Source organism: Meriones unguiculatus, chromosome 4 (assembly GCF_030254825.1).
Source record: "Meriones unguiculatus strain TT.TT164.6M chromosome 4, Bangor_MerUng_6.1, whole genome shotgun sequence".
In the NCBI taxonomy this organism is placed as follows: domain Eukaryota; kingdom Metazoa; phylum Chordata; class Mammalia; order Rodentia; family Muridae; genus Meriones; species Meriones unguiculatus.
Genome location: NC_083352.1, coordinates 24,885,102 through 24,908,770, shown reverse-complemented (window position 1 = coordinate 24,908,770; position 23,669 = coordinate 24,885,102). Strand labels below are relative to the sequence as shown.

General features: G+C 37.6%; 1 protein-coding gene across 2 annotated transcripts in view; it reads left to right on the top strand.

Annotated features, from left to right (window-relative positions):
- Window positions 1-23,669, top strand: part of Wrn (WRN RecQ like helicase) — a 124,958-nt gene that overhangs the window by 81,043 nt on the left and 20,246 nt on the right. For both annotated transcript variants that reach the window (XM_060381596.1, XM_060381595.1), the window contains 9 exons: window positions 2,286-2,387; window positions 2,651-2,743; window positions 6,700-6,841; window positions 11,787-11,957; window positions 12,381-12,478; window positions 13,400-13,472; window positions 14,951-15,024; window positions 22,400-22,475; window positions 22,646-22,758. In XM_060381596.1, coding sequence (XP_060237579.1) covers window positions 2,286-2,387; window positions 2,651-2,743; window positions 6,700-6,841; window positions 11,787-11,957; window positions 12,381-12,478; window positions 13,400-13,472; window positions 14,951-15,024; window positions 22,400-22,475; window positions 22,646-22,758 — 942 coding nt within the window. The remainder of the gene's footprint in view (window positions 1-2,285; window positions 2,388-2,650; window positions 2,744-6,699; window positions 6,842-11,786; window positions 11,958-12,380; window positions 12,479-13,399; window positions 13,473-14,950; window positions 15,025-22,399; window positions 22,476-22,645; window positions 22,759-23,669) is intronic.

The following is a 23,669-nucleotide window of genomic DNA, read 5'->3' as shown; positions in this document are numbered from 1 at the left end:
CTCAAACAGTGAGCTGCCAACATAAGGGACTTTTCAAATGTTCCTCCAGGTTGATGAGTAAGTTAGGATCTTCAGTAGCCATATTAGTTCAGTTCACTTAAATGATTCTTGAGCCTCTGCAGCTGTTGTTCATCTCCATCATTCCTCAAGGTGGTGAGTAAATGCCATGTTCTCAGAACTACGCTAGTGCTAAGGACACAGGTGAGTAACAGTGCCTGCTTTTGTAGAACTCAGAGTGTAGGTGGAATGGGCGATCTCAACTCAAGAACTTCATATTATGTATGCACAGTGTTCTTTTTACTTTCTCATTCTGCATTTGGAAATGTCTATTACTAAATACTTTCAGTGATCATATGAATGTGTCTTTGCTGATGTTTGTTTAAGACAGTCTCATTCTGTAGTGTTCTCTGGCCTGGAATGTAGATCAACCTGGCCTTGAACTTAAAAATATCCCTCTACCCCTGGAATGCTGGAATTAAGGTGTGCACTACCACTTCTGGCCCAAATACCTTTGATAAATGCTGTTTCAAGTGGTATAAAAGAAAGTTGCTTAGAGTAGAGAGTGCTGTTTACCTACTTGAAAAGTCATGTAAGATTTCCTTCAAGAAGTGGTAGCTAAAGAGTAGGTTTAGATAAGTAAAAACAGTTGTTCTAAAATCTAAGCTCTTCCTAGAAATAGTCAGTGTTTTATAACATGTAGAGCTGAACTCTGGTCTCCTGTAAGCAAGCATTCTTAACCACTGAGCCATTTCCGGGCCAGGCACCAGAGTCTTTCAAGCGTTTTAAAAACCAATTTGAAGTAAGTTGGACCGAACACCTCGATGCAAGCGACCACTAATGTCGGAATATATCGAATATCACTTGGTTAATACCAGGTCTTGCTTTCTTTGTGCATCACACTAATGTGCTGGAAACACTAGAGGCCTGGGTTTTATAGTGCAAGCTCATCAAGAGAGAGAATTCTGGTTTATGTGGTAAGAAAGATATGCTAAGTGTCTTATCTCGTTAAGATTGATCAGTAAGTGTTAGTGGTGCCAGAAGACCCATACACTCATCACTTAGTACCCACTGTGAATGGTTCTGGGACCCTTAAGAGAAAAAAAAAACATCCATTATGCTCGAGGCCTTTGTACAAAAGAGCATAGTATTTGTCTACAGGCTGTGTACTCTCCTACATCCTTTCTCTCTAGCTTACATATAACATCTGTTACAAAGTAAATGATGCACAAATAGTTTATACTGCAATGTTTAAGGAATAACGACAAGAAAAATGTCTCAACATGTTCAGTGCAGATTCAACCACTATCAGCCTGATTGGGGTTTAACCTGGGGTTAGTGACTCTCAGGTGCTGAGTTAGTGGGTGAAGAGGGTCAAATCCTTGAGCTTTTGGTACAGATAGATTGCTCTTTTTATCAGTGACAAAGGGCCTAAAACTATAGGGTTAGAATAAACAGAATAGAGCAAGGATTGAGGATGAATTTGTACCATCACAAGTATGAACTTCTGGAAAAAAAAAACAATGGGTTGCTAGGTCTCAGCCAGAAGGATTGCTGTTATTAATAAGAGTTTAGTCTATTTTACTCTATCTTATTATATTCTGTAATAAGAAAAGAAACATGTCTAACTGATGATGCAGTGATTTTAACTAACAAATGTTTATTTGTCAATTTTGTGATACTAGTTATCAAATCTGGGCCTCACTCATGCTGGACAAGCATACGTAGAGCCATGACCTCAGTCACATAATTACATATAAAATTATGTAATTTTATATTTCTGTATTGTGTGATTTTATATTTTTTACTGCAGAACCATAATACAGGAAGTATCTCAGTGATATATATACTGTATTTACTATATTTATAATTTTACTGCTATCTTTTGTTTCAAAGAGAATAATCTGGAGAATAATCTCAATATAATAAATTTTTGACTAACTTCTCTAAATTTCTTAATTTCTAATTTCTCTTAATGATTTCAGAATTGTTAAAATTTTTTTGTGAAATTTTGTATTTAACTCATTTAATAGTAGTAAAAGAAGAATAAAATAATAAATATTTTATTGAGTTTCTTTTTCTCAAATGAAATGAGCATGGATGAGATCAAACCTTCCAAGTTATTGATGGAACTCTCTCTTGTCAGAGGCATGATTGGGAAGAATGTAGGCCATTTGGGGAGATAGAAATATTCTTTACTGTGATACAGTGGGGATTTTGAGGGGAGGCTATTAAAATACAAAATTGAAAGTATAATTTTAAATATTCTTGTGATTTTCAATTGGCAGGCATCACCTTATTGAGATACAAAATGAAAAGTTCCGGTTATATAAATTAAAGATGATGGTAAAGATGGAAAAATATCTTCACTCCAGTCAATGTAGGCGACAGTATGTATTATTTGTTTTTGTTTTTACTGATTAGAAGCATAGACCTTTAGATGGAACTTTTAAAATTTTAATTTAAAGTGTTTTAAAAGAATATTTACTATATACATGCAGTATACAGTAATTTTAGCACAGGTTTATTTGTGTTTAAATAAATTGGCATGACATAACAAGGTCCCAAATAAATACAGTAATGGTACTTCATTTGGGTGGTGGGTTTAACATGTCTATATTTGTTCTTTAATTTAAAATTTTTGCTTTATCAGAATCATCTTGTCCCATTTTGAGGACAAACAACTACAAAAGGCCTCCTTGGACATTATGGGAACTGAAAAATGCTGTGATAATTGCAGGCCCAGGTAAAAATTTCCTCTTGATGAACATTTTAGAAACTGTTATTTCTCTTTCTCTTCAGACCATGCTTCATTAAATTTTTGTTGGATGATAAGTAGTTTAGTTCTTTAAAATTACAGTTACTTTATTTAAAATAAAGTGAAGTAAAGAGGTTTACCTTTATGTGATAAAGTCATAAAATGGTAGGCCTAGCTAGTCAACAGTTGCTTTTAAATATAAATAGCCTTGAAAGGCTATTTAAGCCTTTTACTCATTAATCCATAAATTATCAAAATTGTGTTAAAAGCACTTTATCTGATTTTTTTCCCCTAAGGGGAAGTAAAATTAAACAGATAAGTTAAAAATAATGAAATATGAAATACTGTGAAAACACCCACTTGTATTACTTATAAGTTGATATTAGCCATCTAATATAGGATAAACATACTAAAATCTTTAGTTCCTATAGAAGCTAAACAACAAGGAAGACCCTAGGGAAGATGTTTAATCCTTATTTTAGAAGGCAAACAGTATAGACATCAGAAGTGGGAGAAGACAGGGAACATGATAGGAGCCTTCCACAGAGGGTCTCTGAAAGACTCTACCCAGCATGGTATCAAAACAGATGCTGAGATTCATAGCCAAACTTTGAGCAGAATGCAGGGACTCTTATGGAAGAAGGGGGAGATAGAAAGACCTGGAGATGTCAGGAGCTCCACAAGGAGACCAACAGAGCCAAAAATTTGAGCCCAGGGGTCCTGCAGAGACTGATGAATCAGCTAAGCACCATGTACAGAGGTGACGTAGACCCCTGCCCAGATGTAGATCATAGGCAGCTCAGTCTCCATATGGGTTCCCTAGTAAGTAAAGCAGGGTCTGTCTCTAACATGTACTCCATGCCCAGCTCTTTGATCACCTCCACCTGAGGCCAGAGAAGAGGATGCAGCCAGTCATGATAAGATCTGATAGGCTAAGGGTCAGATAGTAGGGAAGGAGGAGGACATCCCCCCCCATTAGTGGACTAGGGGAGGACCATAAGGGGAGAAGAGGATGGGACTGGGAGGAGATGAGGGATGGTCAACAGCGGTATACAAAGTGAATAAATTGTAATAATTAATTAATTAGTTAATTAGAAATACTGTGAAAACACCAATCAAAAGAAATCGTAAGTCACTATTTTAGTATTTGGCAGTGGGGACTTTGGGACAAAGCATATTATCAAGGATAAAGAAAGACACTGAACAGTGCAAAAGTATCAAAGTTTTTAGAGAAATGTCAGCAAGGATAGAGCTAAAGAGAGGAGGGTTGAAGTTGGAAGGAGCAAAGAAGTGGGCGAAGTGATGGACATTGTTGGTAAGTCTAAAATCATGTAGAGTAGGCCAATGGTGTCTGGATACTACATCAGGTAAGAGCTGATGTTACAGTTTTGAAACAGAATTCCTTGTCCAGTAATCCTGTTTTTGCTAAGGCTTTGAACTCAAAGAGGATAATTATTGAGTGTAATTTCTGTATTTAAAGCCATCTGATCATAAATAGTATTCATATCTACAAAAAATATTCGCATCTAGATTATTGTCTGGCCAAGCAACTAAGCTAAACATAGCATAACCACTTTGTCATGTGAGCCATACAACCCAGAAGAGAAGACATAATCCCAAATGCGCATGGACTTCACATGAGAACCTACAGAACTAAAAGGTGGAACAGAAAGCCACAAGTGTATTCAGTGACATCAATGTCTGCTTACAAGTCACCAATAGAATTAATGAACGAAATGAGTAAGGGATGCTGGAAGTGATGGGATGCCTCAAGTGGCAAGATTCAGAGGTTCAGACAGGAAGATCAGGACTCTGAGGCCAGACTGCACTGCAAGTGACTTCAAGATGAGCCTAGGTCCAAGAGTAAGAATGTGTGTCAAGATACCGAGAACAAAAGCAAAAGTAAGACTGAACAACAACCATGACCCACCCTAAAGCTCCTAAACAAAACCCTACTAGATCTATGAGGAGATAGAGGAATGAAGAAGACTCTCAGCAAACCAGGTCCAATTAATTTCCTGACAGCATTTCACCCATTCTTTCCAAGGGCAGCTAGAAAACTTATGCACCTGTATTTTCCTGAGTCATAAAACAAACCCTGACAAATGAAAAAAATATTCTATTTGGATAACATATATTTTTTGCTTTAAAGGAGTCAAGCTAGAAAGAAGTGAGAAGAAAAGAGAAATCTCTAAACCCTTAGAAACAAAGCAATATACTTCAAATAAGCAGTGAGTCAAAGGCTTACGGCAAGTTAGAAAATGTTTTAAACTGATGAATAAGACTATGAAATGTCTGGGATGCAGCTAGTATGATTCTGCAAAGACAATTTATAGTGTTAAATACAATACTGAACAGTACAAACATAATGAAGCATTCAGTTTAAGAAACAGGCAAATAAGAGGAAAATGAACAGGAAAGGAAGAATAAAGATTAGGTGCATAAAATAATGGCTTGAAAAACAAAGCCAATAGAGGAAAGTCATTGAATTCAGGGGTTCATCATTTTACAAGACTGACAAGAAAAAAAGGGGAGCACTGATTACCAACATCAAAATCAAAGCGAATTTTACTGCAGACCTCAGAGTCCTCAGGGTAAAGGGGGAAAGAGGGTGCTCTGAGTAAGCCAGTTAATGGAAACTCAATAATACAGATCTAAGGGAGCTTAATGTCCTCTAATGACAATGCTCAGGTGAAGCATAACCGGAATACTCATCCAACCATTATAGGGATTGAATTCTTCCTTTAAAACCCCGGAAAAGAAGACTCTCTAGCCCACAGGGCTTCAATGACAAATTTTAGCAGACATTTAAATGAGGAAATAGCCCCCGGTCTATAGTATGGTTCCACATGCATATCCTCTGAAAGGTAGAACTCTAAGGAAGATCTGCTGCTGGCAGAGCTTGAAGGCAGGGCGAGTGGTTTGAAAGCAGTGTGGTCACTGGGTCTTGACTGTGATGAAGGTTTGATGAATGTGCGCATAGGGATATGTGCAGTTTGTTATACCGTAAATTAACACAAACGGTACCTTTTTGAGTTAGTTGTCTCTAGGTGCAGTAGCTCTATGGCAGAAGCAGCATTGTTATAGAAATTTAAAAAGTTTTAGGAATTAGTGATAGCCACAATAATCTTTATTTAAAGTGGTGAGAGACTTAATGGTCCTACCTTATGGCAACGTGCTAACTTTAAATACTCTGGAGAAAGTCCACTAAAGCATCCCTGCTCAGGAGGTTAGTGGGAGAATAAACCGAAGCAGTTTTTTTAAAATCCAAACATGATATTATTATCCGGAATATTGAATGTATTCTTACTGCTGTTTTAAAGATATCTGTGATATAGAAAGTAGTGAAGTTTGGTAATTGAAATGTATTAGTTGATAGTCTCCAAGGACTTCTTTTGTTCTCAACCAAAAAAAAAATATCATTTACGTTAATGATAATTTTGCAACTACTTGGAGGATAGCTAAGGAATTTAACTCCTAAATGTACCAGCAAGACAAGTTTATAAGCTCCATGTTGTATTTTTAAATTACCAGGGTTCAAACTAGCATGTTACTGCATAGAAATTTTTTTAACTTAATTTTTTTTTTTAATTAATCCTCCTTTCTGGTGTAACATACCACAGAATTGAGTATTTAGATTACTGGCCATGTGGAGCTGCCCTAGCCAGATCCTGCAGCTCCCCTTCCCTGCATGTCTTCTGGGCAACCCCATGAAACTTAGCTTCTGGCTACCATGAGGAAGCACTGTTGGTGATGCTCCATGATGGTCTGTGTCTCAGGTGTCAGATAATGCTCATGCTCTTGATTGTAATAAACTTTACTTGTAGTTTTTGAAGTGTTGGACACATTTGCAATATTTTACATGGTTCCTGGTTGTATCTTTTTTGTTTCTAAAGGAACATGCTTTGTCTGTGTTTTCTTAGTATACTATTACTTTTCTTCAGATTGAATCAATGCTCTTCCACTAACATCTCAGAGGACACATCCCAAGACCTAGGTTCACAGGCATTCCAGCTACTATCTGCCGTGGACATCCTACAGGGGAAGTTTGGAATTGGGACTCCAATTTTATTTCTCCGAGGATCTGTAAGTGTGTCTGTAATGACTCCTGTGACAGTTCCTGACAGTGATTCTCACTGTGTGCTTGTATCTCTGGCTTACTGGCAATGCAGAGACGCCTTGAGATCCACCTTAACCCTGCATTCATTTTCTTGCACAAACCTTGTATCACATCAGAGCTCTTTTGGTCAGGTGTGCACTGCCGGCTGGAAGAAGTGTATTGGCTTATCACACTGCACTTGCATTAATCCCTAGATTGGTGTTTCTTAGGATAATTAAGGAAAGTAAACGTTATTGTGTCAAGGGACTGGTAGAACAAAATTGTATCTTCTGATGCCCAGATACGGTTCTGTTCTTTGTGGAAAGCGTTAGTTTCAGAGATTATTTTATAAGTGGCTTTGTTCAGCAATAGTACACAGCGGCATGTTCTTTCTTCTGATGGTATTTGGGCGCTTTACCTGTGAACAGCCAAGTTTAATTGAATTACTTTCTGTTTTGAATGATTCATTTGCTCTCATTATATTGGCAAATGTCAGGTACAAATAAGCTTGCAGAGCTGATTTTCTGTAGTCCTTCTGTTTAATGGTAATTTTATTTCTGAATTGAGAGTGTAAATTTAAGTTCACAAATAAACCAAGAGTAGAAGGCAGGATACTTTACAGATATATCTTCTTATTAAAAAATATGCTGTATAGTAGAGGGTAAATGCTTATTTTGTTCATAGAATTTAACAATCATTAAGATAAGTGTTGTTTGCTTGTTCAGAAGCATCAAATGCTTCATGCAAATGTTTTCTTCTTTTGCTTAAGCTATGAAATTAGGTGTGAAATATTTTTAGTAAAATGTTGAAAACTTGTATTACCCTTTCAAATGTTAATGCTTCTAAGATAATGGGGTTTAAATTTTTTGTTTTAAGTGGCAAAGATGCTTAAAATTTTAACAATGGAATTACTGAGTAGGGAATTTTAATTTTTTATCAGCTCTGCAGGACAGCTCAAATGTAATTGAAATTTATACATTTATTTTTTATCTTTATCAACTTTAAAATCCTTGTATCCAATGTGAGTATTTAATTTATGAAAAGTATCCTTGTTTTGATTTGCTGCCATCCAGCTATATCCAATATCAATAAATAAGTTGTTTCTAGACAAACTTCAAGTGGTCACAAGAGGGATCAGGTTTCACTTATTATTTGAAAACCAAGTCAGACCTTTTATACTGACAGTGTCTTCTGGGAGTCCTCAAATTAAGCAGCTCGTCCTTAGTGAAACTTTATACTACCCTTGCTAGCTAAAAGTATAAGGTTTTAAAAAAAGTCTCACTTAATGAAAATATGTAGATGCTAAAGATAGTGAAAATAAGGCAAGTTACCTGTCCTTGCTTTCAGTGATCTTGATATCTTTTGGGATATTATTGAAAAATTACAACTGTAATTCTCTTGAGAACTAAGTAAGTTTTTCCCCTTAACCAATTTAGGACAACTTAATACCTTTGTATGTAATTTTGAGATGTAAGGTGATACATCAAACTGTTTTTGGAGTTATTTTGAAGAGATGAATTTTGTAAACATAAGTACAGTTTCGGTAGTGCTTGATTCTGTCCTACACGTTTTTCTAAATATAAACAGTTACTCAGAATATCCGTAAATTTGTGAAGTGGAGTTTAAAATTTTGTTTTAATGCATCTAATTAGAAAGTAACCAGTATTGTCTAAAGAACTTTGCTTTAACTGACTAAACAGTTCACCATGTAAAAATCTTTGACAAGGCTCTAACATGTTGTAACATAGCCAATGGCCATAATTTAAAGAAAAACACGTTGATCATTTGCGTGCCAAGAGTAACATTTTCTCAAACACCTTATCGAAGTGCTAATTCTTATCATAACCGCAGAATTAGGTACCACCTAAGCAATATTTTAAGCTGTGTGTGTGTGTGTGTGTGTGTGTGTGTGTGTGTGCACATGTGAACACCAGAGGTAGACATTGGATGTCTTCTTCTGTCACACCCCACACTATTAGTTTTCTTGAGTTAGTGAGCATCTGTTTTTCCCAAAGACAGTACATTTATTTTGTAGAGGATGAAGTGCTGACCTGGGTGAGCATTGTTAGCATCTAGTGTAGTCGGTTTTACTTGGGAAGAAATAAGTGTAACCTAGGATGGAAAGCAACACAGGACTTGTGGATGGTTGGGAAATGTTACTGAAGTTAAGAAAGAGCACACGTGGAGAATCAGGACGGTTTGTGAGGTTGTCATTGGAACCTTCTGCTTTGTGGGGGATTCAGTAGGTTTGGGGGAATATAATTGATGGAGACATTTGGATATAGAAAGCAGGAAGAGTGATGAAAGATAATGCCAATCCCAGCAAGAAAAAAGGTTTACTACAAAACACGAATTGATTTTGGAAGAAGTTTATTTGGAGAAGTGGCAGGTTTTTATTTCCCTATTTTTTATTGTACCAGATACTATTACAAAGGTTTATGTCCATAGAAACTCATCCTTTAGACGGATGCCCTGACCACTAGTTGTCTTTATTCTAGCTATTTTGCTCATCAGTTCTTGGGTTCTGCACTCTGCAATATGTCAATTTATTGGACCTTATTTTTCAAGGAAAAGAGGATGGAAAATAAAGGAAAAGAGCAATGTGAAAATATCCTTGTTCAAGATTATATTCCATGGAACTAAATATAGGTTCTCAGAGCTAAAAATGGCAAAATAGATATTATATTCTCAATGATGACTTTCTCATTCTAAGAAGTTTTGGTTATTCAGTGGATAACATGGAAATTTAAATTAATTAAAACATTTATGCAGTTAACGAGAATGTCTTGCCCAGAGTAAGACATCATTCAATGTTTTTCCAAAGTTTGATTGTGGGACTGGAGAGATGGCTTAGTGGTTAAGAGCTACTCTTGCAGAGGACCTGGATTGGGTAGCTAGCTAGTTTCTAGTTGTACTAGGAAAATGATTCTTTTGAAAAATAAAAAGATATAAAATATCAAAGAATAAATAGGTTTCATTCTCTGCCTGGTGGTTACCATGGGAACATGTTATATAAATTTATTTACATAGTACACAGTATTCACAATGATTATTGATCATAAAGGGAAGAAGTACTTTCTACTAATTAGGGAAAGCCTCATTACTTCATCCCAGTAAATGTGCACATTCACTTTAGTTTTGTTTTTTTTTTTTTTTTTTTTTTTCTGCGTAGGAAGAAAAAGGGCTAGAATAACTCTAATGCCAAGAGAGCTAGTAATGCAAGTTAGGCAAGTTACTGCTTTGGTATTATTTGTAAGCAATAGAGTCTCCTCCTACAAAGCCCCAGCAGCTCTTCATGGCAAGTCAGGGAAAGCTTGTTGCTTACTAATAAAGAATATTATAGATTACATGTGTATTAAGATGGTTGCTATAGTTAAACAAAATAACATCTTTTACATGTTTAGTTGGCATGGACAACTGAAACACATTCTTTCCTCCGGGTCAATTACAGTGCACTCTAACAGTTGTGGTCTCCATATTGTGGATTAGTGTGTACAACACCATTACCCGGCATGCATTGGACTTCCAAAACTTTATTCAAATTGACCCACAATGAGGGTTAGCATCCTCTTCTCATCATGGTGACCAGATCTGCCTGACAGAAGTAACTTAAAGGAGACGTTTGTTTTGGATCATAGTTCACAGGCTGCAGTCTCTCACGTCACGGGAGGAAGAGCTTCATATGGATTTGTCCATAGCACTGGGAACTTGCAGCCTGCCATGTCATGGTAGCCGATAGGAAGCAAAGAACTCAGACGGGAAGCAGAGGCAGCCTGTAACTCTCAGAGATCTGTCACCAGTGATGTCTGGCCATGCCTCCATCGCCAAAGGCTCTGCAGCCTCTCAAAAGAGTATCTCCACCTGAGGACCAGTTTTCCAAATGCACGAGCCTGTGAGCTCCGTATTTACATTCAGATCACAACACTGCTTGGGTCACAATCATGCATGACCCTCTGTGATCATGCATGGTCACACATATTGCGGAGGAGTAGCCTTTGCCTCACATCTTGCTTGTACTTGTCCTGCAGATAACATCTGCTTAACAGAATTTAAGTCACGGTCATAATTCTGGGCGAAAGAGAGTTCCAGGAACATGTTCATGACTTTCTAGTTTTTGTAGTAGAGGGCACAGTAGATGGAGGTTGCAATGATAGATGAATTTTGGTCTGTCATAATCATCTCAGCTATATCGTGCACAAGTTTGCTACGATGCTGGCTGACATTTGCCACCATGCACGTTTAAGGTAGTTGGATGTGGAGAATGTATGAGCTAGGCAGTAGGAGGATGAAGTGAGCGCAAGAGTGCTTCATAGAGAGTAGAGGTGGGCAGACTCTTCCCTGTCATAGGAAGACATATGGCACATGTCAAAACCATGCATATGGCAGCTTCCTAATGTTTCTAGGACTTAATGATTACAGCGCCCCTTTAAGAATTCTACCATCTCTCAGAAGTGGTCATTCCCTAACATGAGCTGTTTAGCATGCACTGTTTCGCTGTCTCAAGTGATCAAGCTAAGTAAACTCTAATGCGCAGTGAGACCTAACCATGCATGGGATCCATGGATTGTCCCACAAATACCAGCTCACATTTTCTCTTATCACCCATGTTCTAGAATGGAGCTGTAGTTGTGATCATTTGTAAAAGTTGTTAATCAAAATTGTAATAGCAAAGGTGAAATATTCCAGATGTATATCCAAACCTATCTACTGGGAAATGCATCTGAATTGTGTGAGGGTTTTTCTGTATTTAAGGCAGAATACTATTTCCATTTCACATTGAGTATTCAGAACAAAAAGGTAGAGCATAAAAACCTGAGAGGCTTAAAAGCTGAAATTTGCTTTCAAACCCAAAAAAATTGCTAGGTAGGCTTTTGCTTTATTTGGCCTGTTTATTTGAGCAAGCGTTTTTAGATGCTTTATTTCTGATTTCAGAATTCTCAGCGACTTCCGGATAAATACCGCCATCACAGGCTTTTTGGCACTGGCAAGGAGCAAGCAGAGAGTTGGTGGAAGTCTCTTTCTCACCATCTCATAGCTGAAGGACTCTTGGTAGAAGTGCCCACGCAAAACAAATTTATAAAGACTTGCTCCCTCACAAAAAAGGTAAAGAGCACAGGGATCTATCTTTACAACACACTTCTTCCTACTTTGTATTAAGATAGACTCAGTCTCCAAGAGGGCTCCCTAGTAATGGGAACAGGGACTGTCTCTGACATGAACTCAGTGGCTGGCTCTTTGATCACCTCCCCCTGAGGGGGAGCAGCCTTACCAGGCCACAGAGGAAGACAATGCAGCCAGTCCTGAGGAGACCTGATAGGCTAGGGTCAGATGGAAGGGGAGGAGGTCCTCCCCCATCAATGGACCAGGGGAGGGGCATGGGAAGAGAAGAGGGGGGTGGGGAGGGGACAAAGGAGGGGGCTATAGCCGGGATACATAGTAAATAAATTGTAATAAATAATAATAATTAATTAAAATGCAAAAAAATAAAGAGACAGAAAAAAAAAAGATTTGTCTTGCTTTTGACAGGGTAGAAAATGGCTTGCTGAAGCTGAGTTGCAGTCTCCTCCGAGCCTTATCCTACAAGTTAATGAAGACATGTGTCCGAGGATGGGTCAGCTGCCAAGGTTCTTTTTCCGCTTTCTCCCCCAACCCCCATTAACTTTTGGTTTTTCTTAAGTGATTCAAATTCCAGCAGGTTGTTGACATGTACAGGTAAAATCAGTGTTTCACTTGGGTAAAAGGTAGAAGGGAGCCACTGGGAAGGGTAAAGTATAGAACACTTATCCTGGCTGGTGTTAGGGTCTGACTGCAATATGTACAAAGCTGCTTGCCGCCATATAGCTGAAGAAGTGTCCCTTACAGAAGAACACAGGCTTGGGGAAATCCTCTGTTTTATGCTTCTTTTAACCTTCTTAGTTTCTAGAGACAGGGTTTCTCAGTATATCCCTAGCCACCCTGAACTTTTTCTGCAGACCACGGTGACATCTAACTCACAGAGATCCACCTGCCTCTGCCTCCCAAGCGCTGGGATCAAAGGCGTGCGCCACCACTGCCTGGCTTGAATTTACTTTTCACAGCTTATACTGTGCAGTATAAAATATGAAAAGGATTTGAAAGTATATTCTCAAGATTTATGTGCTTTTGTACATTCTGCTATTATATTGATGTGAATACATGAATATATATGAATTACAGTCACCTCATGGCCGTACAGAATAAAAGAGTAAGCAAACTTCTTGAGTATTGCTTAAACAGCGTGGGGATGATGCTAAAGAATCAGTGATGCATACCTCTCTACTGTAGGCAGAGGAAGGGAATATGCTTGATGCCTTTTTTTTTTTTTCTTTGAAACCTCTTTTCTGGGAAATCTGTTTTTAATATCAATTCTTTTTTAATTCATTTTTTATTAATTAGAACTTATTAGTTTTAAATATCAATTCTTAAAAGGAAATAAGATCTCTGCTTCTCTGAGAGTAATGTGGTGACTCATAAGTCAGGTGATTACATGTTAATTTAGGAGGTATTTCAACTTTACTGTTTTTCAGTTCTAATCACGTATCATCAGAAATGAAGCAACATTCCTCTACTCAAAAACCAGTTGGATTAACTCCAGAGCAGGTTTGTTTTCAAGGAGTAGCTCTTATTATCTCATTGGTCATGGAGGCAACTCCTCCTTTAAAGTTTTACATTTGTGGGAAAGAGTCAGACCTGGAGACGACAGGAACAACAGAACCAAAAAATCTGGGCACAGGGGTCTTTCCTGAGACTGATATTGCAATCAAGAGCCATACATGGAGATAACCTAGAACCCCTGCACAGATGTAGCCCTAGGCAGCTCAGTGTCCAAGTGGGTTCCATAGTAATGGGAAGAGGGACTGCCTCTGACATAATCTGATTGACCTACTCTTTGGTCACCTCTCCCTGAGGGGGGAGCAGTCTTACCAGGCCACAGAGGAAGACAATGCAGACAGTCCTGATGAGACCTGATAGACTAGGATCAGAGGGAAGGGGAGGAAGACCTCCCCTATCAGTGGACTTGGGGAGGGGGATGGGTGGAGAAGGGGGAGGGTGGGTGAGATTGGGAGGGGAGGAGGGAGAAAGCTACAGAGGGATACAAAGTGAATAAATTGTAATTAATAAAAATAAAAATTAAAAAAAAGACCCAGGATAGAAAACCATGGTGTTTTTTCCAGGGCCAGTGGAAAAGAAGACTTGGAAGTAATTTTCTATGAATAAAATCTTTTGTAACTAGAAAAAAAAAGAAATAAAAAAAAAGTTTTATGTTTGCATTGTTGCTAGTAATAAGAATGGCATATATAGAAATCATGAACTACAAAGAGAAATTGTATGACTAGAATAAAAATATGATATATATGATTTCTTGAGCAATAAGTAGAAATATTTCAAAAAGCAATTTATTTTTCTTTTTAAGCTTATTTTATAAATTTTTTGTCTTGAGGCTTTTAATATATTATAATACATAATTAATAAATAAATTTGATTCCTAAATATTTCCATATACACCCATTCCATCTGCAAATGAATGTATGTGTGTGTGTATATATATATATATATTTTTTTTTTTTTTTGTTAGTGTTTTAGTAACTACTCCAGGTTCCTTAGCAAACCTGTCTTTAGCTAATTAGAACATGGTGATGGGCTAATGGTGAATTAAGTCTCCTACTATAACATTGCTCTCTTTTATTTCCAATTCATTTTATTTTATTTTTTTCATTTTTTCATTAGTTACAGTTTATTCACTTTGTATCCCAGATGTGGCCCCCTCCCCCATCCCGTTCCAATCCCACCCTCCCTCCTTGTTAGGAGTGTTGATGTGTTGATGTGGAGTTGAATCACCTTTGTATCTTAGGCTTTTGTGTCTCAGGACATTCTTTGGATCGTTTACTTTTTAAACTGTCTTTAAAGTCTTAAAAGGTGGTAACTCACCAACTTATTTTCATTTTCAGCTTATTTATTTGAAGAGTTTGTTGCTTGAGGGAAAAATTGTTAGTATGAAGTATTTCAATCCTACTTTCTTTGTATTTAATGTTTTTGTAATTTCTTTTTTGTTAATGGACTTTATTTGTGAAAAATAGCCGAATTTGGAGAGAATGTTTTCCTACAAAGCACCTGAGAAGTTTTCCTCTGGGAGTAACATTCCTAAAAACAGGTACAGAGTTGGAATTTTAATCTATTATATTTGCTTATATTACTGATACTTCTCTTTTCCTTTCTTTCCTAAAGAAAAAGAACTATCAGATGTTGGGCTGTTTCATTGTAAAAAATCAAATCAAATCAAAAGATAACCTCTTTAGCTGTAGAATGACTGTAACAGATCCATGGGGAATTAGGGGAATAGATAGTGCTTTTTGGGCACCTCTGTTTACAATGCTTTGTATTAAAATGTTAAGTACTCGATTCGCCTGTTTCTTTTTTATTTAATTAATTTATTATTTATTACAACTTATTCACTTTGTATCTTAGCTGTAGGCCCCTCCCTTGTCTCCTCCCAGTCCCACCCTCCTTCCCTCTTCTCCCCCTCTACCTCTCCTCCTCCACTGGTAGGGAGTTTCTCCTTGCCTTCGAGTAAATACAGGCTAAACATACTGAAATCTGTACTCCTAAAGAAGCTAAGCAAGAAGGAGGACCCTAGGAAAGATGCTCAATCCTTATTCAAAAGGGCAAACGAGATATACATGGGAAGTAGGAGAAGACAGGAACAGGAGCCTTCCACAGAGGACTCTACTGATCGAGGTTTCGAAGCAGAGGCTGAGACTCATAGCCCAAACTTTGGGCAAAGTGCAGGGAATCTTATGAAAGAAAGGAGAGAAAGACCTGGAGGGGACAGGAGCTCCACAAGGAGACCAACAAAGCCAAAAAATCTGGGCCCCAGGGTCTTTGCAGAGACTAATACTCCAGTCAAGGACCATGCATGGAGAGGACCTAGACCCCTTGCTCAGATGCACCTGTTTCTTAAAGTAAGCTGCTGCTATTTTCCTTCTGTAATCAAATGTACAAGGACAGGCCATTAACTAACTTGCCCAAGAAGGTATAGCTAATGAAATTGCTGTCTCACATCTGTATTTGTTTACCTCTAGCATCTAACTACTATTATATAATGTATATTCCCAATCCATTTTCAAATACAGGTACTATGGCAATCAGACTGAAAATATAAGAACTGTTAGAGAATAAAGCTAAAATCCCCATTGTAGTTTTAATTTCGTGTTTTCTCGTGCTGGCAATGAAGCCCAGGGCCTGCATGTGCTAGTTATGCACTTTACCATTTAGCTACAAGCCCAGCCGCTCACAGTCTAATCTTTCTGTGCAACTTGCTGATGTGATAGAAGAATGGAAAGTATAGATTCTAATATCCTGTATAGGGATGGCATAATAGAAGTGTCACAGCTTGTATTATGTACGAAGATTAAATGGACTATACTCATGTTCATCTCAGGTTAAAGACAATATGCTGTAAGACCTCCATACTGCCTATGCTTTGCTCACTTAGATGGCACTACTTTGTGTCTTACAAGACATTTATCACAATATTAATTTCCTTCTCTTAATTTCTTTTTTGCTTTTTTCAATTTTTATTAGTTTTTATTTATTTTTTTATACTTTATTCATTTTACATCCCAATTGTAACCTACACCCTCGTCTCCTCCCTAGTCCTCAGAAATGGGAGCCCTCTTCCCCTACCATCTGACCCTGGCTTATCAAGTCTCATTAGGACTGCTTGTATCTTCTTCCTCTGTGGCCTGGCAACGTCCCCCCTCCAAGGGGAGGTGATCAAAGAGCAAGCAATAGAGTCCATGTCAGAGACTGCCCCTGCTCCCTTTACTAGGAAACCCACATGGAGGCGGAGCTGTCATTAGGCTACATGTGAGCAGGGGGTCTAGGTCCTGGGTTGGTGCATTTTGTTTGTTCATGGGAGATGTGATTACTAATGTTTTATTTAAATAGAAACTTTAAGGCATATATATGACAGTGCCCATACACTATCATGAAACATTTCTACATTTTGTTCTATTTTTGTTTTTTCAAGAGAGGGTTTCTCTATGTAGCCTTGGCTGTCCTAGATTCTCTTTCTAGACCAGGCTGGCCTTGAACTCACAGAGATCTGCCTGCCTCCTGAGTGCTGGGATTACAGGCATTTGCCACTGAGCCCAGCTAGTAGTCATTCTTGAATCTTCTGATTTCTCTGTAATTTGCAACTATCTTTCTAAATGACATACTTTTAAACAACTAGTTTTTAATTTGTCAATTAAAAATAGTTGGCTTTTTATTATATAGTGTTTCCCGTTCCTCAATTCCTTGAACATATTTGAGTAATTGTTTTTTTTCAATGTCATAACCATATAAATATTACAAATAATATTAAGCAAATATATCATTTTAACTACTTCTTTTATCTTAGTGTTAATAACTGTCTTTTTCTTTGGAGTTGGCTTTAGTTTTCTTTTTACTGATTTTCCTTCTATTCAGTCTCCTTTATGTCTGCTATCTTGTATTACTTTCTTTTTATCTCTTCTTATCTAGGGAACACTGAATTTTTGTAATCAGATTTCCATTTGTAAAAATCTTGATCACTATAATTTCTTAGTTTTTCAGCTAAAATCAAATGTAAGAATTATTCCTATTCTTAATGATGTCTCTTCAAGGATGTGGTATATGACTTTAGTTGTTAATGTTTTCTGTGGTTACTTTGAAATTTTCTTCTGTGTACTTATAATAATCACACACAATGCCTTTAAATCAAGTTTTGTTTGGCATACGAATACATTGGTTTTCTTAGAGCATTTTCATACAGGTATCATGTACTTCGTTGTTTTTTCACCTGCTCCACCACCCTCATACTTTCTTCTCTTTTTGCTAGTTTCCTTCCTCTTCCTCCTGCTTTCATGATGTATGGATCCCATCGCTGACTTCATTACCCCTTGTCTCCCTTCAGTCCTCCTCTCCCATTCTCTTAGTGCTTTTATTTTTGTGGCACACATACACGCATACACACACACACACACACACACACACACATGCACACATACACACACACACATCTAGATCTGTATATCAGAGAAAAAGTGGTGCTTTTATTTCTGAGTCTGTATTATTTTGCTTATTATAATTATCTCTAGTTTTATCCATTGTCCTGTGAATGTCATAATCGCATTCTTTAAAGCTAGATAAAACTGTGTTGTGTATATGTATCCCATTTTCTTTCTCCGTTCAGTGTTGGTGGGCATCTAGCTTGGTTCCATACCCTGGCTATTGTAAATAGTGCAGCAGTTAAGAAGGATGGACAGGTGTCACTGTGCTATGTTGACTTACAGTTCTGTGTATATATCCAAACCTGCTTCATACGGCAATTATAGTTTTTGATATATATTGATATTGATATATTCATACTGATTTCCATAGTGGCCACTTTAGTTTACATTCTTATAAACAGTGACTACAGCTTCCTTTATTCCCACATCTTTGTCCACATTTGTTGTTTGTTTCCATGATGATACCCATTCCACTGGAGTGCGATGGGATATCAGAACGGTTTTTATTTTTCTGATGGCTGAGGGTATTGAACTTTTTCTTCAAGTATTTATTTGCTATTCATATTTTAATCTTTTGAGAATTGTCAGTTCAACCCATTGACTTACTTATTGATTAATTTTGAATATTTGATATTTAATTTTATACATTTTAGATATTAAGTTTCTGTTAATGGGATTTACTCTTATTTTGCAGGCTTTCTCTTCACATTGGTGATTGTTTTCTTTGCTTTACTGAAGCTTTTTAATTTCATTCAATCTCATGTGTGATTGTGTCCTGCTCTGTGGAATCCTTGCCCATGTCTGTACTTTGAAGTATTTTTCTATAGTTGTTTCAGAATTTTGAAAATTTTATACAAGGTCAGAAATACAGATCTATATTTATTCTCTCTTTCTCCAGATTTCCTAGCATTCTTTGCTGTTTTTCTTTACTGTATATTTTGAGGCCTTTATAAAAAAATCAAGTAAATATAGCTGTGAATTTAATTCTGCTATTGTATTTCCTTGGTCTATGTGTCAGGTTTTGTGCCAGGGCCATGGTTTTCTGTTTGTTTGCTTGTTTGTTCATACTATATCTGTGTAGTATAATTCGAGATCAGTTATTGCAATGTCTTCAGTGTGCCTTCTGCTTAGGATTGCTTTTGCCATTTGGGCTCATTTTGCTTCTCTTTGAGTTTTAGGAATTTTTTTCTTTCTATGAAGAAACTTCTTTTGAATTATGATGGGGGATTATGTTGAATTTTAGATCTGTTTCTGTAATTTAGTTACTGTCACCATATTTTGCCAGTCTCTGTGTATTGGAGATCTTTCCATCTTCTAATGTCTTCAGCCTCTTCTTCAATGTTTAAAGTTGCAAAAGGCCTTCACTTCCTTGGTAGGCTTATTCCTAGGTTTTCAAAGCTACTATGAGTGGGAATTCCCTACCCCCGACTTCTTAATCAAGTTTTGTTGTTTGAGGTGTAGAGAAGCTACTGACTTCAATATGTTCATTTTGCAACCTACTTTGTAGCTGAAAAAATGTTTATCAGGTCTGAGAGTTTTATGGTAGAATCCTTAGCGTCTTTAAAAGACAGGAGTATATCAGCAGCAAGTAGGAATGATACTTTTTTCTTTCCTATTTGTATCCCTTTGTTTCTTTTTCTTATCTGACTGCTCTAGCTTGGTTCTTCAGGCCTCTACTGACTAAAAACTAGGGACCTTTGTCTCATTTCTGATTTTAGAAGACATCTTTTCATTTATTCCCCTCACTTACTATCATCGGCTGTAGGTTTGCTGTGTGTAGCCTTTGTTATGTTGAGGTATGTTCCTTCTCTTTGTAGTTTCTTAAGGGATTTTTTCCATAGGGCTGTTGTGCTTCATCAGAGGTTTTTTTCTGCATACATTGAGATGGTCATGTGTCCTGGAGACTGTTTGGGTCTTTGTATGTTGTCTTTTATATATATTGTATTGAACCATATCTCTGGAATGTAAGCCACTTGGCCATGGTGTATGGCCTTATGTGTTCCTGAATTTTGATTGCGGGTTTATTTTTGTATTTATGTTTAATGTTCATGTTAGTCAATAGTCTCTATGTCTCTCTCTGTCTTTGTCTCTCTGTGTTTGTCTCTTGTCCATGACTCGCTATCTCTGTCTGTGTCTCTCTGTTTCTTTTTCTGTATGTCTGACTGTCTGTCTGTCTCTTTCTCTGTGTGTATGCATGTCCTTATCTTGTTTTGGTAGGGTAATGCTAGCTTCAGTATATATGTTTAGTAGTGTTCTTTCTCTTTATATTGTGTGGAGTGGTTTGAGGAGCAGTGAATCTACCTGTTCCCAAGCTTCTCTTTGATAGAAGACAGTAATTATCATTTTCCATGCACCTGGGACAAATTCCCTGACAAGAGCAACCTAGGGAAGGCAGAGTGCATGCTGGCTCTCATCTTGAGGGTGTACTCTTTCATCGTGGGAGATTCATGGTGGCAGGCATTGAGCAGCTGACTGCACCTGTTGTCAGTAGCAGAGGGAAATGAATATTTTATACTTAGTTTCTTCCTTGTTATTACATAGTCTGGGATCCGAGCCCAATATTACAGGTGAGTCTTCCCTCCCCAATTAACCTGGTCTAAGTAATCTCTAAGTAAACACCTGTGTAACTCTAGATCCCATCAGGTTACCAATCAATAATACCATCAACGAGGCTATTGCTGCTTCACTTGTTTTGCCTTTTACAGCACATTTTTATGAACTTTTCCTGTGTTCATTTCTATGTTAGTGGTAGCACTTAGAATTTTGCAAGAAAATATGATAGTAAGGCTTTGGTTTACTAAAAATCATCATGCCAGTAGCCTGTTGTTATAAAGATTCTATGAAAACAAAGTAAAAAGTATAGAATAGACACAGGAAGCTCTTGAAGAGAGGGCACAGGATAGGAGCCTACCATAAATGTCCTCTGAAAGGCTCTACCTAGCAGGGAATCAAAGCAGATGCTAAGACTCACAGCCAAACTTTGAGCAGAGCGCAGGGAGTCATAGGAAAAGTAGGGGGAGAGAAGAACCCAGAGAGGACAGGAGCTTCATAAGAAGACCAATAGAGTCAACAAAGCTGGGCCCAAGGGGGGCCTGCAGAGACTGATGCACCAACCAAAGACCATGCATGGAGAGGACCTAGACTCCTGCTCAGCTGTAGCCTATAGGCAGCTCAGTCTCTATGTGGGCTCCCTAGTAAGGGGAGCAGGGGCTGTCCCTGAAATGGACTCTGTTACTCACTCTTTGATCACTTACCCCTGAAGGGGGGGACATTGCCAGGCCACAGAGGAAGAGGCTGCAGGCAGTCCTAATTAGACTTGATAGGCTGGGGTCAGATGGTAGGGGAAGAGGGCTCCCCGTTTCTGAGGACTAAGGGAGAGAGATTGGGGAAGAGGAAGGAAGGGCAGGACCGGGAAGAGATGAGGGAGGAGGCTACGATTGAGATGTAAAGTGAATAAGCTATAAAAAATTTTAAAAAAAGATAAATTGGGCTATTGAGCTGAATGAGGGGATGAAGGCTTGGTCCACAAGCCTCATGTCCTGAGCTTGACCCCTGGTGTCCACAGAGAAGTGGAAGGAGAGAAAGGCCCTCCGTTTGTGCTTAGGCCTATGTACATGCACCATTGCATACGTGCACATATATATAATAAATGAATAAGTGTGAATTTAACAACAGTTATAATTGATTGACTTGGTATTTCTTGTTATAATTGATTAACTTGGTATGTCTTGTCAGGTGCAAGCCTGTTTAATATATGTGGTAGGATGTGAGAAATGTGAGGATGAATTCTTACTTTATATTGTACTTACTGAATTCTTGGAACAGAAATTTATAAGCATTTCTGGAATACTAAACACATTCACTCTTTTATTTTCAAGAAGTAGAGACTTAAATATGACATCCTTAAAAAATGTTATCATAAACAATTTTATTTTTGCAGTTTTTCCTGTTTATAATTAGCCTATAAGTGAGAAATGCTTCTTATGAGATACTCCCAAGCGCGTTTCCTGTCTTGTAATTTGATATATTGCATACAATTTTTGAAAAATCCAAAATACAATTGTGTCTTTTGTCATATATTTGTTTGTTTGATTTTGAAAAAATCTGAATAACAGTATTAATTCTTTGCTAATGATGCCTACCAAACAGAAATCAGTGATTTCTCAGCAAGGACAGAACTATGTTCCGGTTGGCTAGGAAAGTACCTCTTCACTGTGGATAAGCAATATTTTGTTTCTAAGCATGTGCCTGAGAAGAAAGATTGGTAGATGCCCTCCTTAAGCCACTATGAGAGAACTAAATGGCAATTTCAACTGTAGCATTTTAATAAATTATCAAATCCAAACTGTTTCATATCTAGGCTGTTGCAATTCAAGTTCGGATTTTCTTACTGGTATTGTGAAGAATAAGTGCTAGTTTTGGATTATGAAATAAAAAGTAAATGAGGAAAGAAGAAAAATGTATTTACTTTTTTAATTTTTTTTTTAATTGTAGAGTCATGATGCAGTCACCAGGAACATCTTACAGCTCCCCAGAACCTGCTATTTCTGCCCAAGAGCTGGACACTCGGGTAAGGCTTTTTTTTTTTTTTTTTTGTACTGTGGTGATTAGCTTATGAATGGGCAGCTAATACTCTAATCTAGAGATCACTTCATCTTAAGGGACTTCTGGACTTCTAAAAGTAGAGGCAACTTCTTCTAAGTGTGTTCTAAAAAGCAGTGCTGCTTTGTTTCCTGCTAGACTGTGCTGTATGCCAAGCTGGTGGAAGCTAGACAGAAACATGCTAATAAAATGGATGTGCCACTGGCTATTCTGGCAACAAACAAGGTTCTGCTGGATATGGCCAAAATGCGGTAAGCTGCTCTTTGATAGAACAGATTTCTAAAACAAAGCATTAGGTAATAGCGTGAGCGTGGCTCCAGCCTGTGAGGTGACTGTCACATTGCCGCGGCAGTGTCTTAGGTGGCCTTGAGTTCCCTGTCTCCACGAGACTGAATCACATTCAGGTTCATAAAACCGCATCCATCAGCCACTCACCCTCTGTGTCTCATATCTTCCAAACCCCTCTTCTCTCATATTTTCAAGTTTTTAGTTAGGATGTTTCTAATGACACTCCTAAATCCTTGCTCTTGCTTTCATTCCTCTTAGTATCCCCCTTCCTCTCATTTAAATAATTTTTAAATAATTTTTAACTCTTCATTTAGACACTCCTGTGTCTATCAGTCTGTACCTTTCTTCCTATTGCTATTTCAGACCTTTGCGGAGCACTCCTTTGCAGAGGCCTCTTAACTGGCCACTCCCTCACATCTAATAACTAATAACAAATTAATTACGTAGTCTTGACTTCTTTGGCTTAGCATTGACACCCTTCTATTTGTTGACTTAAACCTTTTTTTTTTTTTTTTAATTTGGAATGGTTTCTATGACATAAATTGCTTACTATTTCTGGGCGATGCCCTGTTAGCTTTCATAGATGTTTTTGTCTTGAATTCCTTGATTCCTCACAATTCCTCTTAAACCCTCAACGTCTAATTATAGTTTCCTTCATAATGTTTCTCATTGTGTTTATCAGCCAAATAATTCCTCTCCCTTGAACTTATCAGGGGTTTTTGGTGAATAGTGTTTTATTTACTTTTCTGTATAGTTAGTTGTAAACATGTATCACACAGTAGAATTTAAACACTGTGAAAAACAGTACTAGTTTTCCACCTCTTTATGGCTTTGACATCACCCAGCATGTGTCTTAGAAGAACTAGGTGTTCAG